At 53.5% G+C, this 10,988-nt stretch overlaps 4 protein-coding genes across 4 annotated transcripts; 2 read left to right on the top strand and 2 right to left on the bottom strand.

Annotated features, from left to right (window-relative positions):
* The first annotated feature begins 475 nt into the window (after positions 1 to 475).
* On the top strand, positions 476 to 2,706 carry NCU03793 (hypothetical protein). Its single transcript, XM_956089.3, has 3 exons — positions 476 to 1,917; positions 2,043 to 2,242; positions 2,307 to 2,706. The coding sequence occupies exons 1-3, from the start codon at positions 857 to 859 to the stop codon at positions 2,522 to 2,524; spliced, it is 1,479 nt and encodes a 492-aa protein (XP_961182.3). The 5' UTR covers positions 476 to 856; the 3' UTR covers positions 2,525 to 2,706.
* NCU03794 (periodic tryptophan protein 2) lies at positions 2,605 to 5,715 on the bottom strand. The gene is made up of 2 exons (XM_956090.2): positions 5,411 to 5,715; positions 2,605 to 5,343 (listed from the first exon to the last, which is right to left on the bottom strand). The coding sequence occupies exons 1-2, from the start codon at positions 5,539 to 5,541 to the stop codon at positions 2,775 to 2,777; spliced, it is 2,700 nt and encodes an 899-aa protein (XP_961183.1). The 5' UTR covers positions 5,542 to 5,715; the 3' UTR covers positions 2,605 to 2,774.
* Positions 5,716 to 6,270: 555 nt separating this feature from the next.
* Positions 6,271 to 8,633, top strand: NCU03795 (cell division control protein 12). Its single transcript, XM_956091.2, has 4 exons — positions 6,271 to 6,884; positions 6,956 to 7,118; positions 7,187 to 7,497; positions 7,555 to 8,633. Exons 1-4 carry the CDS (start codon positions 6,780 to 6,782, stop codon positions 8,131 to 8,133), a joined length of 1,158 nt encoding a protein of 385 aa, XP_961184.1. The 5' UTR covers positions 6,271 to 6,779; the 3' UTR covers positions 8,134 to 8,633.
* Position 8,634: 1 nt separating this feature from the next.
* Positions 8,635 to 10,988, bottom strand: stk-24 (serine/threonine protein kinase-24). The gene is made up of 3 exons (XM_956092.2): positions 10,431 to 10,988; positions 10,232 to 10,351; positions 8,635 to 10,152 (listed from the first exon to the last, which is right to left on the bottom strand). Exons 1-3 carry the CDS (start codon positions 10,697 to 10,699, stop codon positions 8,937 to 8,939), a joined length of 1,605 nt encoding a protein of 534 aa, XP_961185.2. The 5' UTR covers positions 10,700 to 10,988; the 3' UTR covers positions 8,635 to 8,936.

Here is a 10,988-nt window from a genome sequence, read left to right on the forward strand (position 1 = left end):
GTAAAGAGAAGGCAGTATCACATAGAACAGTAAACCTAATGTTATTAGAATGTACATTTATCAAGTCCTCAACCGTTAGACACTATTATTTTCCAGATAATCTGACGAGCTCGCCTAAAAGTGTAGGGTGCGGATAAGGCCGGTGGTTACAAATGTTTTGGTAGAGGTAGTTGATCTGTGTGGACGACTGAAAGGGGGTCAATGACGTAGCCGTCTTACTACACGCGCCCAATACCACTTTACACTTCAGTGCCGATTTGTTTGTTAGCTCAAGACCTGGGATCAACTCCTGTGGGTGTGTACATATTCCACTAAATCGTTCCGTTTCATAATGAAGCCGTGATCTTACCTTGTACATGCCATTCTTCTCTGCAATATATTATATTCAATCTTGTCACTGCCTCTTTCAATCGTTGAGGTTTGGGGCAATACGGGATAGATTTCGTCTAGTGTAATAGTAGGAGTACCAAGCTAACAAACAAACCAGCATTAGACTGTGCTTCATCTCAACAACGCATCAGTCAGAGTTCAATTCGATTTGTAAGAGTAGCAGAGGCCTACTACGCACTTGCGTAGGACGGAAAACAGTTACCTAAGAGTTGGCTTTCGAGTGCGGAGATAAGCGGCATTCGGACTTTGGAATACCTTGACGTGCGAACACCACAGCAACCGGGCTTCGTGATACTCCATCAAGTGAACAACACACCATTACTCTTGGCTTCTATAATCAACCTCTTCTCCGACGATAACCTGATCTATATCGTATACAGTTCAACTATATTTATTCCACGAACCTCTCCTAGGCCTTCTAACTCCCTTAGCCCACGGCCCGTTGCCTCTACACAAATCAACGTGAATGCGACCTTTCACTCCCGCCGGCACGAAGACATTCCTCCTTCGCCAGGCCAACATCATCTCTCCCATACCACCAAGGACCATCATCACCACAACTCGACGACGTCTTCACCTCACAACCATCAACAAGATGTCCGCCGAAGCAACCCCCCACCGCATCAACATCACCCCCTCCAACATCGGCCTCTGGTCCAAGTCCCCCACCATTCACTCTCAACCCCCCACCGCCTACACGCTCCTCTCCGACCTCCTCCAAGCCGACATGCACGACCACCACGTCTTTTTCAACAAAGACGGCTTCCACAACCACATCCCTCACCACCTCCTCGCTCTCTACGGGACCTCTGCCCCCTCTGAAGCGCTGCAGAAAGCCTACGACGTTAACGCTTCCTACCAACGCCCTACGTTGCCAGAACACCAGGAAGTCGTGTCCGACTTGATCCAGAACTGGCGGGACGACGCGGCCAAGTACCTGGGCAAAGAGGAGCACTACCCTGATTTCCTGGCCTTTTTCAAGCGGGAGATGGATTCCCGCGGCGAGGGAAAGTATGAGCAAGTGGTGAATGAGTATTTGTTCGCGGGCACGCCCGAGGCGGATAACTTGTTGGTGAGGCTGTACAGCGGGTTCTTGCATCCGCTGATCCAGCTCATGTACGGGCTGGAATGGAAGCAGCCGGCGATCGTGGCGGAGGGGTTGGCGCAGGCGGCTGTGCATGGGGATGAGATTGGGGGGTATCTCCTGGGAGCTGAGCAGGCCGCAAAAGCTAGCAGCAAACCGGATGACGGTATGGGGAGGGTGGTGGAGGACTTGTTGGAAAGGGGAGTGAGAGGAAACAGAAAATTGGCGGAAGCGGCGAGGATGAGTGATGCGAATAAAGTCAGGGATGGAGTGTTGAAGAGGGCCAAAGAGGAGGCGATCCAGCTGGCGGCCAAGGTGAAGGTGGGAAAGGAAGAGTTGCAGGAGAGGACGGCGGAGATGTATGATTCCGCCGTGTTTATGGCTAGTGCGGCGGCGTTGGTGAAGAGGAATACGAAGTTGCCGAGGTTTGATTTCTTCTTGATGTGAGTTTCCTCGTCCGGTTTTGGTGTTTCTGGTCACGTACCGCTGCCCCCCCTTGAATTCAAGAAGGGGTAGGCAAGGAGTTGGACGGGAAGATTGATACTGACTGACGAACGACTTTCTATAGGCACCATGTCACATCAGCACCGTTTTTCACGACAGTCAACGCACAAGATTGGATATCACTTGACACCAAGGTCCGTCTTCTCGAGTGGAAGATCAGGATGGATTTGGTTCAGTACGCGGCGCGTGGAGCGCCGGAGTTGTCGCTTGATGCTATTACTTCTTATCAGCCTAAGGAGAAGAAGACAAGTGGGACTCCTGAAGGTGAGTTGATGATTACCTCGCTTCTGTCGGCCTTGAACCGCTACTTATACTGATGATTTTCAAGAAATCATTTCCAACCTGCATTTCTTTGAGGACGATGGTCATAGCATCAAGCTTGCCCGAGCTGCACGTATTTGCCAGCTCTATTATCAAACAAGAGATGACGATTACTGGAACAAGGTCTACCACCTGATTGTCGACTCGGTCCTCGCACCAGGACCAAACTGGGTACGTAGCTGTGGGTTCGATGAGGCATGGGAGGATATTCCCAATGTCGAGTAAAAGGCATCTAGCAATCCACAAATGTTGGACTAAGGGGGTATGGCATTGCTTTCACACAGTTTCGCATGGCGTTGTAGTTGTATCCCAAAACCCCTATTTTCTCTATTGCCATGAATTGGTATCAAAATCATCTGTACAAGTTATAAACTAGAATGCCGGTTGACAAACATTTTCCGTATCAGCGCCTATCCTATGTGTGGTACCCTTCCTTACCGTTACAAAAATCCTATAGTACTCTAAATCCTAGGACCTATACCAAACCGATCCACTCGTCTTCGCTGGCGTTCCCCTCATCCTGCTGCATGACATCGTTCAAGCTCATACCGCCAGCGCCCGGCTGCTCATCCGAGCCGGTGGTAGCCCACTCAAGCGCCAAGGTCTTGGTGGTATTAGTCTCCTTAGCAGCGCTCGCCTGACCGAGGAGGTAGTCAACCATGTAGACGTTTTCATCGGCCAACTTCCTGATCTCATCCCTCATCTTGGAAACAGCCCTTGCGACAACACGAAGCTCAACATCGACCTTGCCGCGGTTGGCAGACAACCACGCGCCGTGCTTGTCGACCAGAGCCTTGATCCAAAGAAGACAGAACTCAACGTGAGGGCTCTGCTCGGTCTGCGCGGCAACGTACCGCAGCAGCCTGGCAACGTACACGTTGGGAAACTGCTCGACCACCAGAGGGATGTCGGTGTAAGGGATGGCCTGGAAGACACGCTGGATCAGACCGGCCTCGTTCAAGCGGAAAGCCATGACGAGAGCCTTGAGGTAGTCCTTCTCCTTCTCGAGCACGGCCAGGGTAGAGGTGGGGGTGATCTCCATGTTGAGGTCAAAGGGATCGAACTGGATGGTGGTGTCCAGGCTGTAGATCAAAAGACCTTCTGTGGAGGCGGCGCAGAAAGCACTTCCGTTCGGGGAGAAGGCAACGCCGTTTACTCTCACTTCGGGATTCTTCCTCCGTGCGGAGGGGTCGCCGCGCTTGGAGCCTGGGAGTGACCTGTCTATCCTGTCCTCGAAATCGGAGGCCTCGCCTTGCTCGTCCAGGAGACCCTGGGGTCCAGCCTCGGTGAGAAGCTTGCTGTTGAGGAACTCTTGAGTGCCTTGAATTGAAAGATTGACGCTCACGGTGTACTTCTTCAGGAGAACCATGGTGGTGACGGAGTACAAGCAAATATACTTGCTGTTTCCGCCGGCCAAAAGGCACGATCCGTCTGTGCTGTATCTGATGGTGTTGAAAGCCTTGGTACCGGCAACATTGGCCGCAGTCCTGCGATCACCGATCTTCCGACCGCCGGAGACATCCCTGCGTCCATCAAGACCAGCTTGCTGCTCAGCTTCCGAGACCGACCAGAACGACAGGTTGCCGTCGAGAGTGGAGATGGCAATCTGGAGAGAATCTGGCCTAAAGGCAATGTCGAGAACATCCGAGTTGAGCTGGAGAGGCTCGCTTGTTTGTGTGCGGTTGAAGATGGACCAGATACGGGCAGTGCGGTCCCAACTACCACTCACAAGAAGACCGCCGTTAGGCGCAAAGGCCAAGGATGACACAGGGCCCTCGTGTCCCGAAAGACGATCTAGGAGCTGGCCAGTCTGGACAGACCAAATATGAATGTCGAAAGAGTCAACGGAGCCAGCCGCCACGATTTCGCCACTAGGATCAACTGCCATGCAAGAGAAAGATAGCCTTTCTGGTGCTGTAAAGGTCCTGAAGTTTCTGTATCTGATCAAGTCCCAAGCCCTGATGGAACCGTCCAAACTCGAGGTAAACAGGACATTGCCCTTCTTGGAGAACTCGCAAGCAGTGATGCCGCTCGTGTGCTCTGTGAAGGTAACAATGCAGAATCCCGATTCCGTATCCCACACCTTAATCTTTCCATCATCGGCGACTGTGACAATCCGCTGACCGTCCGGAGAGTAAACGAGGGAGTTCATCGAGTCGAAATGGCCCTGCTGCTTGAGAATGTAAGACTCGGACTGCCACTCCCACACCAAAAGCTGACCAAGCTTGGATGCGCCAAACGCCAGCCACTCGCCGCTCTTGTTGATCGTCACAAAGTCAATTTCGTTCTGGGAGATGCTGAGAGTGTGGATCATGTTGAAGTCGGGCATTTCGTAGAGGCCAAAGATACCGTTCGAGAAACCGGCAACCAGCAAGTTCGATTCGGGATGGAAAGCGGCGCATCGTACGGTGGCGCTGTTCTGCATGAAATAGTGCTTGTTGACTATCCTCCAGGCCAGGTCATCGTCGTCCACCATATCCTCGTCCTGTCCAGGCTTCGCAACGTATTGCCAGTCGAATACGGCGCCGTCCTTGCTGACTGTGTAAATCGTCTCTTGATCCTTGGAAAACCACGCGCCCACGACACCCTGCCTGTGACCGGACAGAACTGTAGGTGTGAACCCCTCCTCTTGATCAACACTCCATATCCTTGCTGTGAGATCCTTGGAAGATGTGAGGAAGAATCGCGAGTCGTGGGACCACTCGATGTGACGGACATCGTCGAAGTGTTGGACGTGGGTATGGTGCTTGACGAAGGGCGCAAACTCGAGCTCGCCGTCGGCGTTGGCGTCGGGTGTTGAGGGAACGTGCCAAACCTCGATTTTCCTGCCGAGTCCAACAATGAAGTGGCGCCCCGATGGCGAAAAGGAGAGAGCCGTTACTGGAGCCTTGAAGGAGAAGTGATATAGTACTACGCGCCGGGGCACGTTGGTGAGAATAGCTTGGCCATCTTCGTCTATGGAGAGTAGGAGGTTGCCCTGGGGCGTGAGACCGATACGCGCAATGTTCTTTCGGTGGGAGAAGGGAAGGGTATATGATTTGTTACTGCGACCGTGTTAGCCAGCTTACAAGCCATGCGCCAGGCAGGTGTGTAGGGAATCTTGAGACGTACTCGACAAGGTTAAAGACTGTCACCCTGTTGCCAACGGGCGAGAAGAGATGGGTACCGTCCGGGCTGAACAAGAGGTTGCCCTGGCAGTAGACTGTGCCCAGTAGATTAGAAAACTTGAAGTCGGTCTTCATTTTCAAACACTATTCCATGCCTCGACTGTCAACGTTGGAGATGGAGCAGAACTGGGATAGTATCTGGGGATTCGATTATGTACAGGAACTGGAGGACTCTTTCGAGTCTGTATAGGTAAGTGGAACAGAAGTTCAGTTACAGGCTGCTGCTGTTGCGCCTAGACCGCCCGTACGTTCAATGGCGATTCTGCCAGCCAAAAATTTCATAAACTTTTTGGCGGGGAATGGAGTCGGGTTAGCTCCTCGCTTTGGCACCAGCTGGCAAAAGACTTGGCGTATCTGGCAGCCTCACCGACCGCAGCGAGACCAACCACTGCACGGCACCACCAAGCACGGTCACCAAGCACAGTGCAAGGCTGGCAGAGCTGGCAATCAAAGGGTCAAAGGGTCGACCAAGTTTCCATGGCAATGAATGGCTGATCACCGCCAATGGCGCTAGCAGGGAAGGCACGCATCGATTAAATGCTCGGCGAGGGTACCTGGCAAGCGCGTTTCAGTGGAGAGCTGCCAGCGTAGGTCCGTCTCTGGGGACCTGGAATTGGGGAAGTGTGGGAAGCAAGTGGAAAAGGGGAGGGTCCACTCATTTCCCTGCCGCGCAGCCAGTCAAGAGCGGCCTTGTGTGGTGGCAGCTCTACACTACTGCAGAATGCCGGGCTCGAAAGGTGCCATTGGATTATATGGATCGTGTACCGTGCGCCTTCTCGGCATCATCACAGACGGCTGCCGTGGCCCCGCCCAGGCACCTCATCTGGAGGATGGAATCGAATGCTGCTTGCTCGCTGCTTGCTCCGTCCGTCTGCTGCCGCGGCCCTGCAGTGCCTGGAGTGCTTGGGGTTCAGTCAGTGTGGGCTAGGTTTGGCCTGGCGCTCCCGTCCCCGTCGCTGGTGCTCTCTCCTGCGTGGGTGTGTGGTGCTGGGTTGGGCCAGATGAATGTGGTGTGGAAATTTGAACAAGTAAATTCCCCTGAACGAAAGCACAGAGCTCCACGACGGGTCCCCCGTCCACTCACCACTGCAGTTCCATCCCCCGTCTGCCTCTCGCTCCCACCCGTCCACTGTCAACACCAACCTAATTTCGATTCCCATTCACGACCACCACCATACCCGTACACCACGCATCCCGCCTGACGCTCTTTTTCTCCAATTGCCGGTGCTTCTTCTCGCCGTTACAGCAACGGGATCGTGACTTAATCCTCTACCCATAATTATCTCCCAGTTTCGTGTTTCGCCCAGCTGAAGATGGCCCCTGCCACTACCGAGAGCGCCTCACCGATTGGCATTGCCAATCTGCCCAACCAGCGACACAAGATTGTTGCTAAGAGAGGCGCTGCTTTTACTATTATGGTGCGCTTCACTGTCCAAAGCTTGCCGAACCTCGCGCTTGTAAAACCAATGCTGACGGCGTGGGTGGATAGGTTGCTGGCGAGTCCGGCCTCGGCAAGACCACCTTCATCAACACGCTGTTCTCCACGACCATCAAGAACTATGCCGACCACAAGAGGCGCCACCAGAAGCAGGTCGACAAGACCGTCGAGATCGAAATCACAAAGGCTGAGCTCGAGGAGAAGTTCTTCAAGGGTACGACAGCACATCACGCAGGGGGACCTTGGTGTCTTGTAGGAGAGCTCTGTCTAACCAGCTTATAGTTCGCCTGACTGTTATCGACACCCCCGGCTTTGGTGACTACGTCAACAACCGCGACTCGTGGATGCCCATTATCGAATTCCTCGACGACCAGCACGAGTCCTACATGCTCCAGGAGCAACAACCCCGCCGTCAGGACAAGATTGATCTCCGTGTCCACGCCTGCTTGTACTTCATCCGCCCCACCGGCCACACGCTTAAGCCCCTAGATATCGAGGTCATGAAGAGACTCTGCTCTCGCGTCAACCTCATTCCCGTTATTGCCAAGGCCGACACTCTCAGCCCTGCCGACCTGGCGAGGTTCAAGTCCAGGGTAGGTTTTTCCCTTTACTTGAAGATACCACCCATCATCGCTAACCATGACTTCTAGATCCGTGCCGTCATCGAAGCTCAGGGTATCAAGATCTACCAGCCACCTATTGAGGAGGATGACGAGGCTGCCGCACAACACGCACGCAGCTTGATGGCCGCTATGCCCTTTGCCGTTATCGGCTCCGAGAAGGATGTTAAGACCAGCGATGGACGTATTGTCAAGGGCCGTCAATACTCGTGGGGTGTGGCCGAAGTCGAGAACGAGGAACACTGCGACTTCAAGAAGCTCCGTTCGATTCTTATCCGCACCCACATGTTGGACCTTATCCACACAACAGAGGAGCTGCACTACGAGGCTTACCGCGCCCAGCAAATGGAGACCCGCAAGTTCGGCGAGGCTCGCCCAAGGAAGCTCGACAACCCCAAGTTCAAGGAGGAGGAGGAGGCTCTCCGCAAGCGCTTCACAGAACAGGTCAAGATCGAGGAGCAGCGTTTCAGGCAGTGGGAGCAAAAGCTCATTGCCGAGCGCGACCGTCTCAACAAGGACCTTGAACAGACCCACGCCCAGATCAAGTCCCTCGAGATGGAACTCGAGTCTCTGCAGGGAAATGCCGTTCGCAGCCACGGTCGCCGCTAAGCGGTTATCACGGCTTTTGCGGTATCCTCTACAAGGGTGACCACCGTCTCCCGTTCTATCGAGCATTAATGTACCTGCGCCTCGATTTTTTTCGACATGTTTACGTGAAGACGAACTGGGCGACTTACATACCTTGAAAGACGATGTTCATGGATATGCTGCGGTTTGGTAGGATGGCGCGGTCATCGATCGAGGCTTGTTATAGAAGGGGAGGCTCCTCATGTTTTTATACACTTGCCCGGGTTTCCCTCATCTTCTCACAGACCCTTTCTGCATAGCCCGAATCGCGCAGGGAGGCCCAGGAGATGGGGATGAAAAGTTACAGATATTTGGAAGATTTCGAGCGGCAACTGACATTTTACCACACCCTTTACACTTAACTTTACCCCATCACGCCAGTTTTTTTTTTTCTGTCCGTCTTAGCTACGATGTAATTCTGATAGCAACCCCCCTTTCAATGATACCAAATAATGAGAAAGGCTACCACTTTTGAGTACAAGCTTTGACTTAATGACTGTAGTGCTTCGAATTGAGAGTTGACAAAGGTCTCTAAGCTAAGCGCAAACCTGTGCTACTAAAGTGAGTTGCTATTTCCATATCATGCCCAGTTAACAATATTGCGTTGAAAATACAAGAGGTTGCTCCGTACACCAAGCCCGACTTAGCACACGCGTGAATAATCTATCCGTTACACCAGGTCACTGTGATGCCCTTCCTATGCTCTTCTGAACCGAACCATTACTGGGTATAATTCCTTTCTCCTCCCCTTCCACCCATCCCACTTACACTTTATTGGATATCCTCTAAACGGCATCCATCGTTGCCCGCGTCGTCAGCTGCTCATTCTTGTTCCCCAGCTTCGAGATCTGCAAGAACGCATCCACCCCATACCCTTCCAGACTGTGCAGCGCCAGGCTACCAGCCCAGTACTCGGCGTACACCCTGCTCAAAGGCAACCCCATGCCCAGGCGTAGGTTCGGCGGGCGGCTTGTCAGCGTCGCCAACGAATTGCAGTAACCCGGGTCGCCGGGGAAGTTGTTCCCGTTGTGAATGCCTTTGATCTGTTGTTTTTGTTGCTGTTGCTGTTGCTGTTGCTGTTCCTGCCGCTGTTGTTGCAATTTGCCCACCGTTGTCCCAGCTTCGCTAGAGGTACTTCCCTCGACCTTGAGCTCCTGCATCGTCGCGGCCATCTTGGGCACCTGTTCCAGATTCGTCAGCAGCTGCTGACTCGCAGGCCCTTTGCTAAAGGACCACAAGTACGGCAGGACGTCCTGCTGGATGCCGCCACCTTGGTCCGAGATGCGAATGATGACGTGTTGCTGGCTTTCGCAGATTGTCACCTCGATCGCAGGCGGCGGGCCAATCTCGTCGGTCTTCCCTCCCGCTGCCGCTACCTTCTCCTTATAACGCTGGTGTTTCTCCACTACGGCCTGCACCGAGTTACGGAGTAGCTCGCCGATGATGTACTCGAGATGGCTGAGGATATAAGGGAAATTGGCCTCCAGGTGTCCGTCGATTTTGATCTCGGGGATCGCCACGTCGGGCCCGTATGCGTGCTGCGCAATGTCGCGGATGGCTTGGCCGCATCTTTCGACGACATCCTTGGCGACGCACTTCAAAAAGACTTCGCCGATGAACTCGGATTCCGAAAGCTTGGCGCCGGGGGAGAACCAAGGCGCGTGGAAGGTGTCGGTTAGAGCCAAGTGCTGCTCGGCGATGACGCGGCGCGAGATGCGAGAACGGAGAATTGTGTTCATGAACTTGTCTAGCTCTTTGGCGTCCATGAGTCCGGCTGACTCCAGTATGCCCATGGCTAGCTTGGGGATCACGGTCAGGTGCGCTTTGAGGTTGGAGCGGATGGTGGCGCATAGGGCGTCGTTGTCTTCGAGCGTTTTGATTTCGGGGACCTTGCGGAAGGTGTCGAAAGCCGAGTAGTAGAGGTCGTAGACTTCGTTCATGTGTGGGTTGGTTACTACTACGTAGGGGAGCCGTTGCATGTCGCGGATGCGGTGGGCAATTCTGTCCGAGTTGTCGCATACATAGTCAGATGCTGTAACTCTGGTAGTCTCGATGTTGGAGAGTCTAGTTTAGAGCTTACCTCGTCGGAAGCTCTGTTCGCACATAATTGGCAGAGCTAATCAACCTCGACTCGGTCAGGGAACGGCCAAAGACCATCAATTGGCGCAAACTGATCGGTCGAGCTTCCTTTGCGACCCATCTGTAAGTGAAGAGATCACATTGTAAGCGTGGGCTCCTGGTGCATGTGATGTCAAGGCAAGGACAGGAAATCCGCATACTCGTCTAGAACAGACACCGGGCGCCATTTCGGACTGTGCTGGCTATGTGTACATCGAGTCTGAGGGGTTAGAGATATCGTTCGTGCCCTTGGTGTTGCTGATAGTCTTGGAGTTGCAACTGAAGTAGAGCTCGTGCAGCTCCGAGTCATCGCCCACTTGAGGAGGAGCTGTCCTCGGCTTGTTCCTCTTCGCGCCACCATGCCCAGGTCTCCCGCCGTGCACATCAGCCGGACGGGCGCTTTCGCATTTTGCAGCAAGAAGCACGGCATACCGTCGGTGCCATGCGAAACAGAGTAATTTTGGTGAAGAGAGGGAAAAGGAACTTGGAGTCGGGTTGTCGCAAGATTATCAGGCTAGAGGTCGTGTTGTGTCAGGGTTGGAGAGCGATAATCGGAGCAAGATGCACCTCTGACACTACACTAGACGTAGTGTAGAATCCCTGGGCCCCGCTGGTTATCACGAGCTTGCTTCAGTTGGTTTAGTGTTTACGTTAGGGGGACGCGGGAAGAGGGTCAGGGGCTTGGAATTTTTTTAGGTTGCCGTGGCCCAAAACCCGAC

The sequence above is a fragment of the Neurospora crassa genome, linkage group V, assembly GCF_000182925.2.
Source record: "Neurospora crassa OR74A linkage group V, whole genome shotgun sequence".
NCBI lineage: Eukaryota > Fungi > Ascomycota > Sordariomycetes > Sordariales > Sordariaceae > Neurospora > Neurospora crassa.